We start from the raw sequence: 17,625 nt of genomic DNA, 5'->3' as shown, positions 1-17,625 counted from the left end.
CTAGACAGGTTTCAGCAATGGCCATTGCACTCGATCTCTGTCTGTTATAGTTCCACATAAAAAGAGGTGCTGATGATAGTTTTGAGATTCTCAGATGATATTGCAAGAGAAACACAGTGTAACTGAAGACTACATAATGTAATTCACCTGTTCTATCTATGCATGAATGCCTTTATAGGAGTCATTGGATTGCTAATGAGACAATGGTAAGGCACAAAAGTTGTAGTTGAACTGTGATCCTTACGGATCCTTTCCAACTTGAGATATTTTATGATTTTAAATCTTCTTATTTTAATCTGTTTAGCACTAATCTCTTTGGAATCTTCCCTCGATGTGGAGATTGACTGATGCTGTGAACTAATAGGCAGCAGCCTAAATGTGGGTGATTAAATTACTAGTAGTTTGTTTCCTGGCTTATAGTTTCAGCTATGAAGCAAGACACCAAGTCTACAAACTTTGAAGGAAGTCCAATAAGTTATAAAAATAAATAAATAAATTGTAAAATAATTATTTAATATTACTTTTTACGTGAGAGTCAATCTTTAGTTGGAATACTTGAGTCTTATATCTCTTCCTGCATGTGCTGACTTGGACTAAGTATTAGTATGTATTTCAGATCCTTCCATCACTGAGAAACTTTATCTTGATATATCTGATAGAATGCCAATGAAGTAACAAACCCAAATACAAACGCATTAGGGAAAAAGTGAGCCTGAAAGCAAAATTAATGCCGGGTTGGAAGAGAACAAAAACAAAAAAACCCAGAAAAATAAATAAATAAAAACCCAAACCCTGTCACCAGTGAGGAAATGACTGAGAAGGAAAGAGCTTGGTGTTTGAGCTGCGTGTTTTACGGAGTGCTGCAACACTGTGGAAGTTTATGTGCTAGACTGTCTGGGTGAATTCACTAACAGGCAGCTGCTGTTTCATGTGTTGTTCACTTAAGTGGTAGGCTTTCCTAGGACTGAATTTTTACTTAAATTTGTATATGTGGTTAACTTCCTCCTCTTTTGCTCATATACAGTCATAGCAGCAGCACCTATGTTGTGATCTTACTCATTCAGAAAACTTCATGGATTATAAAGTAAAAAAAAACTCTTAGAAAATTTTTGTTAAAAAATCCTTTCATTTATATAATTAGACGGGGAGTGTTTTGTTGCTAAAATTCAAGCAGGAAGTACACCTACCAATGGTGAAAATTCATTATTTTTTCATTTTGCTGTAGTTTCCCAATAACATTATGGACTAATACGGGATTATCACATAGTGTCCTTTCTCTACATATACAAAAAAAAAATAATCATTAGTTCTGGTCTCCGAAAATTGAGTGTCATATGTTGAGCAGTGAAATACATCTTTTAAAGAATAAACTGCTGTGAAAAATCTTTTGTTTTGCAGATATTCCTCACTGCTTCAAACCTGTGTAAGATGCTATTTATCTGAAATTAGTTTTATATTAAAGCTACGAAAGAAATCAGATGAGAATATTAAGTTTTTGATTATTTCAATGAAGAGAAGATATGAATTCTAGCAGCAATGCAGTGGTCTTTTAAACTTAAAAAGAGTGATTCCAAACCACCTGACAAGTAAAAAAAAACAAAAAAAAAAAATTAAAAACATTATGTAACTGATGGTTATCTGCAAAATTATTTTGTTTCTAGCTTAAAGTTGATCAAGATACTTTAAAGTTTTTCATACATTTGTTACAGAATTCTGGTATTTATGTAATTCATTGGTGGTTTGGTCTGATCACAGGGGATTGAGCAACACCACTGTTTACAAATCACTTAGTTTGAGCTTGAGGAGGTGGTCCCATAAACAAGTGATGTAATGTGATATATTTAAATGAAATTTCCTAAGGAAGTAATTGAGAGTGCATGTTAGATAGCACTAGGTGGAGTTAGTGTTGCTGATGCCTCTATTAGAGCAATGATTGTGTGGTTAGAGTTTTCCCAGGAGTTAGAAGGCCTGGTGTCTTATATCACGTGCAGCCTGAGGGTGTTCAGAACCACAGCTCTTACCTCCTTGAAGAGTGTCTTTCTCCTGTGGAAGAGTCTGGATAAAGTCTTCCTCATAATTCTTGCAGGAGACAGGCAACTGTGCAGAACATAGAGCAGAAGTCATGGGACTAGAAGAAAAGCAAGCATGGTTCTATATGCCAGGGGCTAAGGCTGTCCTAAAGCTAACAAGTATACGTGTGTAAGGATGAGAAAGAGAGCATTACTTAACTGCTCACAGCCTTTTCATGTCTTAAATCTGGTCTCCAGATGAAGCTTAAAGCAGAGTGCACATCAGAAATCTAAAAATGTAATTATGAAATTACTATTTTTCAACATACTTTTATTTTTTATTATTTTTTAGGTTGTAGTCATTATGCAAATCCACATTAGTAAGATATTTTAAAGAGCTTTAATAATAAGGGTTGTGGAGGTGACTAGGCTGAGGTGTCCCAATTCCCTATCACTCTGAGCAAGAGGTAAGCCCTTGTTAAGTGTTAGGTTAGTAGCAAATGATTCAAGATCGTGGAAAAAGAGAAGAAACAGTCAAAGCTCTGTGTCTGGTTAGGATTTTTATAATTAGAAAGTACACATGGTTTGCTTTATTACTGTAATGAGTCAGCTCTTCACATTTGCTTGATTAACTTGAATAAGTCAGCATGGACAAATCAGCACGGGGGGGGTATTGTCTCTAGAAATGTAGCATTTCTGACTAATGCTACATCCCATAAAGATTTTATTTTCTATAAATATCTTCACTTGTAAGAAAACAATTTAATCTTGGTACTAAGAATGGTAACACATCATGCTATTTATTTAGATTGGCTCTATGGGCCAGACTGGTGCAAGAATTTTGTTGCATGATTAATATCCAGGCTGGTATAACGAGAAGCTGCTGTATCAGGTGGGATCCATAGAATTTATTTGTTGATTGATTCTATCATTAGATAAATATATTATTTTTAATATAGCAGGGTCAAATCAAAGGAAAAGGAAAAATACTCTGAAATAGTTTCTTGTGGCTTTGGTTTCATTTGTAGAGAGGGAATCTTTCAAGCTTAGAAAAAAATCTGTGCAAGTACACAACCAGTTTAGTTTCTCTTTGTCTGCATTCTGCAGTTTGGGGCTGATGTGGATATTGCATTTCAAAGCTCTGAGTATACTTCATCCTTTTCCTGCTTTTCTCCACTGAAGTTTCAGAGTTTTCAACTCTTTTGGGATCACTAGGCACTGTGCTGTAGTAATCTGATGTTTCAAAAAATTTACTGAGTATGAAGAATATAGACCTTGGAGAAAGATAACCACTTAATATGGCTTAATGACCCTTTTGTTTCATCAGAAAGTGCTCCCTCAAGATTAATTACACAGGAATGAAGGACAAAGAAAAACAAAACAACCATTATTTCTTGAGAAATATTGTTTTTCTGACCAGGGTAACAGGGTAGTACTATCCAGAGTGTTACTCATCTTTTCTGTCTCTTCCTTCTCCAGATGTATTTGTTTTTCCCTCACATTTTCTCAGATAGTTTTCTCAAGACAAAAAAGTGAGCTGATTTTAGCTTGTCTTCCACGTGCTGCACTGGGTGCTTTAGTAATGATGGATATGTGTTTCCTGGGTTTTCTTGATGAACTACAGTACTCAGGAACCAATTGAACAGTTCCATTTTGTGTAAGCTCTTTGGAAAAACACCATTCAAATTTTCTTTTGCTCCTTATGTTAAGAGAAATTAAGAGAAATTAAGTTAAGACAAAGCCATGAGGCAAATGCCTACACATACAGTAGGTTCCTTCACATACACATAAATACAGATATAGAGATGTTGTATTTAAGAATATATTCCTATGTTTTAATGATATATGTAGGTCTTTCTAGGTAGGTTAACAAATCTCATTGACTGGAAACCTAAACTTGAGGCAACTGCTCTAGGCCAATTTTCATGTTCTCCTGCACCTAATGCTGCAGGAGGAAGGTGTCAGGTAGTAGTAGAAAATCCGTATTTGTAAGAATGCAAGGAGAATTGAATGTTAAAAAGCAACAAAAAAAGGTGTTGATACTTGCCATCAAGGAACCATCATGAATACTGTTTATAGTTTTGTCTGCCTCAGGGATATACATTGCAAATAATTGAATTTTACCATTATTTTATAAATATATATATATTTAATTTTGTATTGCATTGATAGTTTTATGTGTGGAGTCTTTGTATGAGCCTTTTAAAATAGAAATCTCTTGATTATTTTTACAGCAAACCCAAGGAACCAATGTTCAGTGCAGGTAGGTACTTTTAAAATATTTAATCATTTGAAAATTGTGATAACATAATAGGTTTTATCTGTGAATGTTCAGGAATCGGTGTTGGGACTTTAAGCATGATACTGATAATGTGTATAAATGTATTTTTTAAAAGAAAACTTGGGCCGTTTGCTCTAGTTTTTGTTGGCCTAGTAGGTTTATTTTAGTTAGGATTCTTTGTAAGAAGACAAAGAAGAAAAGAGTCATGTCTTCTTACCCCAAATGTCTTCCTTTTAGGTCAATATTAAAGATTTGTTAATTGAAGTATTACTGCATTACAGTTATGACACATTAATTTAGTTACTAGCTGTACTTGATTATTCCCTTTAAAGAATTCCACATCTATCTCAATGCCTTGTAATACAATTTGTCAGCTTACAAATAAAGGTGTATTGTAGCTATGGTTTTGGAGATTTACCTTGAATTTAACGATCACATTTTTTCTCATGTATTATCTTTATTACAAGATGTCAAAAGCAAAATATGAAGTATTAGTGAAAGAATGAGTCTTTGTCCTTTATGAAAATAAGAAACTGGATATTATACCTAATTTATTTTTGTACTGAAAAAACACAGATTTAAAATAAAACTTTCATTGCAATAGAACAAGGAAGGGAGAAAATGGCTCACTTATAAATGTATCATGTTCTTGTTGTTTATAGTTCCATAACAGTAAGCTTTATGTTAACCTGAACAAGAAAATCCCTTGTTTACCAAATTGATTCATCAGCATCCATCAAAGCTCTCTTAAGCCATACTTGAAGATTTTAGTGTAACTGGTTTTGAACTCAGTAGTATATAGAATTGAGTACTTAAATGTATTGTGAGAATACAATGATAATCCACATTCTTTTCCTGAAAACAGTTGTTTCAGAAGAAGTCATTGTAGGATGTAGGATTCGCACAGAATTTGCAGTTCTTGCATAGCATTTCTTCTCTTGCACCATGTAAACAAAGGTTTTTGGAATAGTTTTTCTTGTAACAGCTTCCCAGTTGATAAATATCAGTAATTAAACATTATATTGCTTCTACCCTCCTTACATGGGCAAAATTCCTACTGAAATTATTATTTCTAAGAAAGTTATTCTTGATAGTTTAGTTACTGTTAGCACGTAGTTGCATAGTGAAGTTTGAATGCTTTGGAATGATAGAGGGACTGAACAGAGCTGCTAGGTGGAAGGGTTTGGGCTGTAATGACCCAACCTACTGAACAGCGTATGGCTCAGGTTTTGTCAAGAGCAAGGTAGCTGCCAGCAGAGTGCCCCTGGACAGCCTATAGAGCAAGTGTTTAGTGAGGCTGTTATACTGGAACACATCTTTATCTAGCCCTTCTGTCTCTGTCTCTGTAACCACAAGGGAAGCGCCGTGTGACACACTGCAAAGGTAGGCTTCACTTCCAAAACCTCATAGCTCTCGAAGCAAAATGGTGCCAGTGTAATAAAAGCTCTGTGTAAAAGCTGCAGTTTTGTTACTTGCATGCATTTTGCATTGTTAAAAATTCACTGGTTCTTTTGAGTAGAACGAAAATATTACATCGTCTATTACACAATCTATTGAATTATAACCCCCAGGTGCACTGTACAAAATACTAATGGGTTGTAATTGAGTCATGGATTTTTTGGGAGAATTTGAAACAGGAAAAAATATGTTGAGAGAGCTATATGGGAACATGTGGATGTTCACTGTGTTTGAAATGGTGTTCTGCACTTTTGCTGAAAATCATGTAGATTTTGCCCCTTTGGCTGTCTTGCAGTAGTCTAACACAGTGATAGAAGCCTTGATTTTTCCCTTTGCTTTTTCATAGTGGGTAGAAGTTAGAGTTAGATTTTTCTGAATGCTGAATAAGCAGACTTAGGCCTACAACTAATTTGTCAGTGCTTTTTGCTCAATGTCATAATGCAGAGTTATATTTGGTAAACATGCCATATTGTTTTCTAAAGTTGCAGCTAACTTGCCGTGTAAATATGCACTTTTTGGATGCATGTTTATGTCTGTGATATCATCACAGATTTGTCTTGCTTTTAGAGATAGCTTATTCCTAACAGTTTTTCCACTAATCAGCATCTTTCAGCTTTGCAACAAATGTAAAATTTCATTTAAAAAAAATGTTTATTCTCTAGGCCAAGTCTTTTAAAGGGTTTCTACTTCTATGTAGTCATACAGTTTTATGCCTGCAATCAGTTGTGATTCTCTTTGCAGATCTTGCTAGCGTTCACATCGTCTAATTTCAGTTCAGTGGCTATTAACTTTAATAGTTATTTTCAACAATTTCAAACTTACACAATTGCAGATGTAAAAGATACATTTGATTAGAAGTTTCACCACTGATCTGTCTTTGTAGTCTGTCTGTCTTTACTACTATCTGCACATAAACAACTTTGCTGTCGTAAGAACTTCAGATAAGAAAAATTGAATGAAAAGGAACTATGTAGATAATACACCTGTATTACTTACCAAAGTCAGTACACATAGAATTGATATTACCAAAACTTATAAAGATATATATAGTACAGTGTCTTGCCTCATCATCCTAAATTCCAGTTTATAGTTAAAGAGGGGCATACTAAAGACATAATATATTTACTTTGGCTTTGGATGCATGCTTTAAAGTGTGATTAATTTTTGTAGAAGTACCTGCTTCTCCCTATTTACTTTATAAAGGAGTTCTGAGGTCAAATGTGGTTGGTTCCACCGTAGATAGCTGAATGCAAGTTGTATGAGTCCCCTGATGTTTTAAGTAAGAAAAGCAGCTCAGTGAATTAAACTTTCATTTGTTCACAGCCTTTGATAAGCGCAGTCCAGAGTTGTTACTGCTGAAAATCTATTAAATTCTAGTGCACCAGTAACAGTAGCATTGGCTTGTGTTTGAAGCTCATTAAATAGATGCTGCATGCGCATACAAATAGTGCTGTAATGCTCTGCTATTTAATGCTCTACCCTCTTTTATTTTCCCATACAGAACTATCAGAGTAGATTTTTAATATCAGTTCCATTATTCTGGCACTTTTTAGCAGGCTTCTTGAACTCCAGCCATCTGTCACTGTTATCGTTGTCTTGTTTTGTTTATTTTAGCATTGTTTTGTTGTATTCATTATATTTTGTTGTTTTCATTATATCTGTGACTTCAATATATTAGGGGATTTTAGAGAGCCCTAGCTGTAACTTTACTATGATCTCTCCTAGATGAATTGGTTTAAAGGCAAAATACACGTGTATGTAGGTAATACAACATGGCAGTAATGTTTATTTGTTCAACCTATAATTTTTATTCATTTAATCAGGTTTTTTGATGTTTGCATTTACGATTAAAATAAAGCCTTTGTTTTCAAACTAAAAAATAGTAGTATACTTGTAATGATACTTAACAATTCATAGCATAGTTTTAAGAGTCCTAAAGTGTTACTTTTTTTTTAATTTACATGATTTTGTTACTTTTGCCCTTCCATTTCCTCTGTGCCCACGATTATTCTGTCTAGTAACTCTACAGATGTCACTGACTCCAAAACTGCTTGATACGCATGAGAACAAGGCTGAATTCCTTGATCTGCCGATGGAGCAGCAAGAGCCAGCACGTTCTGAATCTGGACAAACTTCACCAGAAGTTCACAGGACACCCACTTTGGCCTTGCCAGTTCCCAAAAGTCCTAGTCAGACCTTCATGGCATTTGCCAGATCTCCTAGTTTTATAAGCCCCATGAAGTCCCCAAGTCAGTACTTCCAGATCTGTTATTAATCCCTCCTTTTCCTCCCCAAAAATATTTATTCTGAGTTCAACAAACTATTTTTAGTATTTTCTTCTAGAAATGTTTTCTTCTGTCAGCCAGTTCAGTTTTTGTAGCTTCTCTCCTCTGTGTCACTTTCCTTTCTATGATGTGCTGTCAATGTTGTCACTCTTTCTCAATGTTTAGTGGATCTTAAAACACTTTTTTTTTTGCATGTACATCAGCATGATTTCTCTTGCTAACTGTTCATGTTCCTTATTTCAAATGTATCTCTAACACTGTATCAAGTGTAAAGCATATCTTTACACTGATATGCAAAAGAATGCGACTGAGTGTTGGAAAATACTTTAGGTGCTGATGCTCTACTGTAAATATTGATTAAAAAATAAAATTAATTTTAAGTGGCATTTCTGTGTAAATTGTAATCTTTGACGTTTTCCCCTTTCATTTTAAGCATTTGAAAATGTTATATATAACATTTATTTACGAGTATAAGTTTTAATTGCAATCCTTTGACTTTTTTTTAGTTTTGTGACATTGCTTAATTCTAATTCTTCTCAAGAAAGGGACTTTACAGTTTTGTTTTTTTTTTAAGTAATGTGAGCATGATTTGGGGAGGGAGAAAAGCTGCTTAATTTATATGTTTGTGATTGCATGTCATTCTGTAATTGTAACACACCAAACTATTATGTGGGAAGGGATTGAGGAGCACTGGAGTTCTCCGCTGATGTGTTGGTTTTTTTGTGTAACTCTAAATATTTCTGACCTTTTGTAGAGGAAGGATATGTAAAAATGTTTCTTCGTGGACGTCCTGTTACCATGTACATGCCCAAAGAGCAAGTGGAATCTTACAATTTGGAAGCAAAAGTAGAACTACCAGCCAAGAGACTTAAACTGGAGTGGGTGTATCCTTTCTGTGTTGGAGAACTACTGGAAGTCAATGATTTCTTTATGATGCGTTTTAAATAAATTTTAGAGCTGAGGTATAGCAAATTTAAGGTCTTCTTTAATGAGTCATGCTTCATTAGGTAAGTGTGAGGTGACGTTCCATTCAAATAGGTGCTCATTTCTCAAGGCCCTGCAGTTCCACCATTGCTGAATTACAGGCTGACAGCTGAAGGCTTTGCTTAAGCATTGCCTGAAGGTTGAATTTGAAGCATCCTAATTAGCTGATAATTAAACTAGGCACATTGCAAGAATATAGTGAACTGTGATTATTAATTACAGTATGCATAAAATAATGTAAGTTTGTTTTTTTTCCTCACAGTAATAATTTATCATTTTGAACTGCTTTTTTTTTTTAATAAAAGTACACCATTGGTTACAGCAACTTCTCTGTAGGACAGCTTCAGTATTTGAGTAAGACTGGAACTGAATAGCTTATTGCAATTTGATAGGTGCAATTAACAAAATCCACAAGGTATCAAATATTAAATAATCCTTGAATTTAGATTTCAGCTGTGCTTAAGCAGCATAAGTGTTAAAGAACCAGAATTTTCTACTGATCCCTATGAGTGGACACAATTACAGAAATCTGACTTGGAAAAAAAATCCAGCGTTTCATCACATAGAGAAATTGTCACATTTTGGTTTTACTGGTAATAAGGAAGGCCTATCCTTTGAAATATGAGATGACATTTCACTTGTGTATATGTAATAGACAAACTAAGGTAAAAGATAACCACAAAAATCTGTAATATCCATTACCTTGAAAGAAATTAAGCCTTCATAAGGACATCTGTATTAAGAAAAGGCATTTTTTTGGTCCTGAGCAGTGCAAATAGGATGTTGCTTTGCCTTCATAAAAAGGAAGGCAAGCTGCAAATATTCTTTTTCAAAGTTGTATAAATAGAACTCCATGTGGTTTCAGATTACACACAATTTCCAAGAGTCCCATTGTATTCACTAGAGATTAATGACAGATTTAGTAACCATTCTTTTTATTCCTATTGCAGCTGAGCTTTTGTGGGTTTTACCCCACTCTTCTGGAACCATATAGATGTTGGGTACAGAAATAACTGAGGGTCAATTAAAAACCAAAAATATCTGGGCACCACAGATTAATAAAATAGTTGATAATAGAGTGATAAATAACGCTTACGGTGTTCTGTTGTCAAATTGTACATATATCAGAACACAACAGAATGATGTATTTTCAGGTTTGTATGATCACCCCCTTAGGGAAGGGGGAAACGATTAATATTGGAGTGATAAGGTGCTTATTGAAACGAACAAAACCTCACAAAAAACAAAATCAAAATAGATTTCCATTAGCATTGTGTACAGGGAAGCTGATGTTACAGACAATCAGTGTAATGATATCAGTCTCATTAATTTCTCACCTAAGCTTACCTGAATGACTATTTCCTAGATGGAGTGTTATTATTTCTTGTTTGAATGTTCATATGTCTTCTCAGCTGTGTCTGTATACCCAGCACAATTCCATATTAATGTTTAGTGTTAATAGAGAAGATATGAATCAATAAAGCACTCCAACTAACCCTGGTTACTGAGAAGGCATATTTTCCCAAAAAATATTGTGCTGTTTTTTCCAGATTTTTCCTTTTCAGTTGAACCAAATAATGACACCCGTGCATCAAAGTTCCATCAATGATTAGATATTTACAGGACTCAAAGAGGGATAGATTAGTGAATAAAATAATCTTTGGTTTGGAGTCTGTGATGGAAAAAATATACACTCCTGCTCACATTTTAAGATAATTTGAGGAGGAAGGCAAAAAGGAGGGAAAAAAGCAAAACTACAACCCTGCAACTGACCACTGATTCACGTTATCAGATACGCATTCAGATGTGAAGAAATAGAAATGCTGAATGATAAAGTGTTGAGGGAGGGCTGGAGCAGGGGTGGCAACTGCCATGCAGGATACAACACTGGATACATCAGGGGGAGTGCAGTGATCTGCAGAGATGGTTTGAGAGCAGCTCATTTGGTAAGCGGGAGGTCTGAAACAAAGGCTGCAGGCCAAGAGAGAAGAAAAGGTCAACATAACATTCACTGAAGTGCTGGTTCACCAAATCAAAGTTGACGCCACCAAATCTGATGTGGGAAATTGTGAGGAGGAGAGATCAACCCCAGGAGTTTAAATCTGAGGAATAAAGACTGCTAGAAAGAAACTGAGTATTTGACAACAGCAGTCATGCTGTTGAATGCTGCATTGTTCCCTACAGGAAGAATGGTAAAGAAAGGAGATTTTCCCTAAAGAAAGTGATCTTTTCCATGTAATAGCTATTTCTAGGCACAGAGATTTCTTCCTTATGAAGGTCTATATAATGTTTTTAATTTTTTTTTAATTCTATCTTATACTAACATAAGCTGCTAGTTTATTTTCATTTTGTTTATATACTGCTGTGAATATTGTTGACTTCAATTGGTAGTGGCTTTATAGAGAACAGTAAGTTTAAACAGAGTAATGTCCTGTGATCTTGAGAAGTAACTTATCTTTACAAACATATTAGGAACTGATAGTAAATGCTTCGTAACTTAAAAATGTTTGTTGCTTTCTTTTCTTTGGATTTAAATATCTCAAATTTAAAGGAACTTCAGCTGAAAAATCCCCATTTGGGAATTTAAAAGCTGTGCTTTTAAATGTGTTTTTTTAATGTTTGTATGCAACACTATTACATTTATCCAAAACAAAACAGACAGCTATTATTTCATTTTTGTTTTAGAGACTGCATAACTGCATCCCTTACAGCCTATAGCCATATGCTAACACAGATCTTTTAGTTCAGCTGTGTTTTCACTGGTGATGGAGGGAACAGTGCACAAAAATATTTTTAATATCAGATAATGGGGGGTTTCAGCAGTACCTTTCTATATATCCATCATAGCCAGATTCTCCATAATGACTGAGTTAAAATGCTCTTCTATTTTCCAAGATTCCACTAATATTGTTCCTCTTTTCCCATAAAAAGGGAAAGCCAAAATAGTTATAGTGTCCCTAATGACTCTTCATGAAAATAAAACGACATAATTTGACTGAATTCACATTCAGTCTAAATGAGATTATATCTGGATTAATTCCAGTTAGTTTAGTAAATTAATTTTAAATTAGTGTTGATATGACTAGCATCAGAATCCGGGCTGCTGCCTTTTAAGTGCTACAAAAATAAATGGGAACGTGTGATGTAACCGTTCTGTGTTTTTGTTTTTTTTTAAATCCATCTGTTTGGTAATGACCAGAATAATGAAATCAATCAACCTGAACAAAGGATAATGCAGTCCCCCCTAATGTAATGCAGGGAGATGTACTGAATGGGTTACTAGTGTTTCCATCAAGTCCAAGTTTTTATTTTGTCAGCTGGTATAAATGGTTAAATACACTTGGGACAACATTAGAATTGCAGTATTGCCTCACTCTAGCATTTGGAAAGTTTTGCAGGGTACTGAAAGGGTGTTATAGCTACAAAACACTGTCTTTGTCTCTTTAGTGTGTATTTTTCGGTGTGATATGTAGATTTTCAGGCATTCAGGCAATGAAATGCTTTGGCTCTCTCCACTGTTCTGGAGGTTTTTAAGTGATAAAGCTGTGCTCAAGCAAAGAGATACTGACTATCAGGGATTTTGTTTCATTTTCCCTTATTTTTAACATTCTTAATTCATAAATAATGTTATTGCAGCTTGACAAACGTGCTAGCTATGGGTATCGGGGTCGGGACTGTCGCAGTAACCTGTATCTTCTTCCAACGGGTGAAACTGTGTATTTCATCGCGTCTGTAGTTGTGTTATTCAATGTTGAAGAACAACTTCAGAGACATTACACTGGTCATAATGATGATGTGAAGTGGTAAGTTACCTATTGCTCTTCAGATTTTTTTTCTCTTAAAATAATATTTATTTTGTGATACTTTACTTTCTGTTACATAATTTTGAAAATTCAGATGATGTAACCTCTCAAGTCAGACATAGGTTGGTTCTATGTGTGTAACAGTGCACTTGTACCATCACATAAAGGTCTGGCTGTAGCCGTGATAAGGGTGTATTTATTCAAGAGAACTTATTTTCTGTAACTTGCACTTTTTACATAAAAAAGCCAGACATGTAGAAATCTAATGATAAACCTACAAGTTTTAATGGCTTTGTTTTTAGGTTAACTAAATATTACTGAATTTAGTCCCTCCTGTTCCAAGTAGGACTGAATTATTAATCTTCATATGAATTCTTTCCTATTCTCCTCTGTAGTTTTTGAGCATAAAAGTATTGTGGCAGATACCCTGCAATCTGGTCCAGAGCTTTCTGGTCTATCTGCCATGCAGGCATGCCAGCTTGGGCTTTAAAGTGATTTTTCTATGTTCAAGCTTATAGGATGCTAGATATCAGAAAACATCAATATCACTGAATTGACACATAAATAAGCATATGTTTTATCTTGACTGTATCCATCTACTTGCTGAGTGTAGCTGAGAAAGTGCACCAGATTATCTGATGAGCCTGAATGTATGAACTGAGTTTGACATCCCTTCTTTATATTAAGCTTTATGAAACACCTGTTGTCCCCGAAATAGACATGATAATCAAATTTGACTGCATTGTGAGTGCATTTCATAAAATTGGGTTATTTGTATAAGCTATACTTTTAAAAGGAGATTTTAACTTGGACTTTTTCCATCTCATTTCTTCAAATTTTTCTCGTGTGTTTCTCTTTCTTTTTTTAGCCTGGCTGTCCATCCTGACAGGATCACTATAGCAACAGGTCAAGTTGCAGGTACATCCAAGGATGGAAAAGTGAGTAACCCCCTTGTTGACATATTGCTGTTTTTATTTCATGGGGGTATATAATTGAGAAGATACTTGCCATATCCTTTTCATGTTGCATTTAAACTGGTTTTAAATTATGGAACTGAACACAATTAAAACTTAATTTGAGAGTGCCTCTGGCACAATATCAAATTAATTCTGTTCCATTATCAAGATCAGTCAGTGGTTACTTAAACAGAGTAAAAGAAATTTGGGAGTTGGTCTCCAAAAGAGATAGGTAAGGATACAAGGGAAGCCTGAGAATGAAGACTGAAGTGGGGAAAAAGGAGAGAAGCAGAGATTTAATTGTATACAATAGCACTTCATTCCTGACCAAAACTACTAAGACAAAGTATAAATAAAAAGGGCACTTTTTTCCTGGAAAAAAAAAAAAGCCGTTATCAAGATAAAAATGATTTCCTTATTATTGTCTGTACCATGAAGCTCATTTGTAAGCTTGGAATTTATTCAATTTATTACTTATCCTTCTAAGACATAAGACAGAATGAGAAAGAATGAATACAAGCAGGGATAGGAAAAGCATGAATAAAAAGTTTCTCAGTCTCATATGCATCTGATTAACAATGCTGCAGAATTTTTGACAGATGTCAAAGAAAGGGAGATTTAAAAAAGAAATTCTATTTATGTTGAGAAAAACAATTCCCAGTTATGGTACTTGTCTAAATACATATTCTTGATTCAATAATGTTCTGTTACTTGCTGACTTAATTTCTGTTGTGTGTTGGAGAAATCTCTGGTACTTCTGTTTTTAAGGTTCATAGATGTGAAACAAAATCTAAAATTTTGATGTATGTAGGTAACCCTATGTAATAGTCATTTCTGTAACAGAAGTGCTTTTATTTTTGGTGGGGGGGAGGAGGGGGAAGGATAATTTTACTACCTACAGAGAATGATTGTTGCTCTTTTTTCCTTTCTTTCTCTGTTATTGTAAAAAGAAAAAAAATATATTTGAAAGGGCATGGGAAAAAAGCCCCAGAGAATTTAATATGGCTTTTATTTTCCTATTAAAAAGAAAAGAAGAAAAAAGAGGGGAAAAAAAAGAGAAATGCTAAATTGCTAACAATTTTTAAGATAAAACTTATTCAACATGTGCTTCCAGGGGTTGCCCTCTAGTGGCTTTGAGATGCATTTTCTTTTTGGTGTCGTGTGTGTGCTGGGGCTTCCTTTGTGTTACCGATGCCAGCAACTGAGGGGAGGGAAGCACACAGTTTGCATGGATGAGGAACTGTTCTTGGGCCATTAAAAGTACCTTGAATTTGGTTAGAAGGAATGAAAAAGAAATATAAGAACTTCATTACAGCTGCAATAAGAACAGTCGGGAATCAATAGTTGTCTCCTGTGGCTGTTTTTATGACATTGCCATTAATTAATTGAGAGTTTCATAATCTTTTTGCACTTGCTGTTTGCTATAGTTTAATCTAGTGTTTGGCAAAACCTGCCCACATCACAGGGTTTGACGATCTTTAAGGGCCCTTCCAGCCTAAGCCATTCTATGATATGATCAGAATTATTTTGTTTGCTGCTGATAATCCCGGACCTTCCATGAGGCCCTGTGTTGCAATACTATCAACAGTTTTCCCTATATGGACACCTAATATTCTTCATTAGCTTCCATGATCTAGAAAAGATGGGTGAGATTTGACATGCTGGATGCTCTAGATGGTCAATCCTAGATACTGGCTCTAGGCATGGTAAAGAACAAATGATTTATAGTGTATCAGTGTGTACATGGCCAGCTCCAGAGAAGTGCCAGTAGCTTTCATAACTTAACTTGTGTTAAAGTTGTTTTAGGATGCACTCACATTTTATTTTTAATCCTGATGTTTTTGTCCAAAATTTTTTCAAGTCTTATGTCTGTGTCTGTTTTTACAGCAACTACCACCACATGTACGTGTTTGGGATTCTGTAACTCTGAACACACTGCATGTCATTGGAATGGGTTTTTTTGACCGAGCTGTCACTTGCATTGCTTTTTCTAAATCTGTAAGTAAAGCAAAATAATAATCATATTAAGAATGTTTGCCAAACAGGTCTATGATGCCTTGCAAATTTAGCTTCCTTAACAAAAACAATGTCCAAACTTTCTTTTCATCTCTTTCCTTAAGTTGGTTCTTTAGAAGAAGGCTTGTAGTGCAGTTGTTTCTAGCAATTTCTGCTGTTATTTAAGTTAGCAATATTTCAGCAGTCTCAGAGCTCTACCTTGTGCATACTCTAACAATGGAATTAATTTCTTTAGGGACAGACATTTGTAGAAGTACTTTTGTTTTTTCTTTAATCATTTCATTGAGATTCTCCCTGCATTAAATAAGATTAAGTTACCTTCTTAGCGGGTTTTTTCCTCTCAGAAAGACTAATGAAAGATCTGTATCTCAGATTATGACTTAGAACCATGGGACAGGCAAAATCTTTTGCTTGAAAGCAGTGAAGGCATATGGTAAAGGGCATTATAGAGTTGAAATCCAGTGGTTAGCCTCATGGCAACATCATTTAAACTCTAGTCCACCAAGAAGGAAAAAAATAAATGCTGATGGAGGTGGCATCTACGTCCCATATGAAAGTGAGTTTGTAAACTGTCACACAGAAGCTTAGAAAAGAGTAAATGTATATATTGTCTGATTGTCTCAGTGGCATTTTTAAAAACGAGAGGATTACACGATGTGTTCCACAGGCAAAATGTGCCTCAGTGGAAGTGCACGAAACTTACTGATGACAGTATTTTATAGGAATTAGAAAAGCGTGGAGTGAATTGGGAGAGCAGATTAGCTAAGGAGGTGAAAGAATGCAGATGGAGATCAGCTTTGGAGGATAATGTTTGCTGTATAGTAGGGTATTGCTATTGGCAGATGTCACAAGAAAAGTGAATGTTTAATATGTTTATGCTGTGATTTCACAGTCACATCTTAGCTTGTTTCAACCATCACTTCCCGTTCTATAGCAGTGTTGCTTTTCTCATTTCAGACGCCCCTGTCTTCAGTCTGCTAATTCCTGTCTGTCTCCTTTTGGTTTGTGTTGGCACAATTATTTTTGTATCTGTGTCTGAGATATGTACTAGGGACCTAATCCATCAGGAAAGCAACCAAGCAAACTTTTATATAAGAAAATAGAGTTTGCTTGGGTCTCTTTTTCTTTCTTTTTCCTCCAAAACTGATCTGTTCCCTAATAGCCCAAACTTTTGTGCTGGCAGCAACCAGTGGCTGTGCTATGGGTGGCAGGAACAAGACTGTCAGAGTTGCTGCCAAAGGAATACTTGTTTAACCATTGGCTTGTTCTGTTCCAGCAAGCTCAGGTGCAGTGACAACCAACATGGTTAATGCCAGGAACAGTGTGATAAATATTCATATTTGAATGGGTTAGAAAGCAATTAAACATTACTTGATTATTTATTCTACCATAGACACAAAGCTAGGAATTAACTCCTCAAAGTAAGAAAAATTGGTCTGCACTACCTTTCTTTTTAGCCACCACTTGGAAAAAGATGGCAGTGATTATACAACTGTGACTAGTGAGACCTGTGATGTCGTTATCTCCCCCCACCTCACATAGAGTATAAGTTGGATCTTCATCAAGTCGTCAAGAAAAATAGGTGTACAGAAGATCTATTTAATCTGGTGCATGAAGAAAGACTAAATGAATTAGGTCATTAAGACTGGAAAGACTGACAGAAGATATAATTATGATAAAGACATTTGTCAGAAAGAAGTCATTTATTTTCTAGTTTTTCATTAATTTTGATCCATTATTTTTATATAGTGAGTTAAATTGTGCCCTGTGTCCACCATAGATCTGACAAGAGGTAATTGGCCAAGAAACAAACTCACTATAATCATCAGGAAA

General features: G+C 35.1%; 1 protein-coding gene across 3 annotated transcripts in view; it reads left to right on the top strand.

Annotated features, from left to right (window-relative positions):
- The window catches only part of EML1 (EMAP like 1), a 78,121-nt gene that overhangs the window by 40,905 nt on the left and 19,591 nt on the right, over positions 1-17,625 (top strand). For 2 of the 3 annotated variants that reach the window (XM_065749962.1, XM_065749970.1), the window contains 5 exons: positions 4,244-4,272; positions 8,788-8,917; positions 12,671-12,820; positions 13,689-13,758; positions 15,664-15,774. In XM_065749962.1, the coding sequence (XP_065606034.1) occupies positions 4,244-4,272; positions 8,788-8,917; positions 12,671-12,820; positions 13,689-13,758; positions 15,664-15,774 (490 nt within the window). Of the gene's footprint in view, positions 1-4,243; positions 4,273-5,646; positions 5,674-8,787; positions 8,918-12,670; positions 12,821-13,688; positions 13,759-15,663; positions 15,775-17,625 lie in introns of all 3 variants that reach the window. The other variant, XM_065749977.1, reaches the window with a different exon arrangement.

Source organism: Cyrtonyx montezumae, unplaced genomic scaffold (assembly GCF_038088225.1).
Source record: "Cyrtonyx montezumae isolate F1298 unplaced genomic scaffold, pur_monq_1.0 scaffold_10, whole genome shotgun sequence".
NCBI classification, from domain to species: domain Eukaryota; kingdom Metazoa; phylum Chordata; class Aves; order Galliformes; family Odontophoridae; genus Cyrtonyx; species Cyrtonyx montezumae.
The sequence above is the reverse complement of the archived record's forward strand: the minus strand, read 5'-3'. Positions and strand labels throughout refer to the sequence as shown.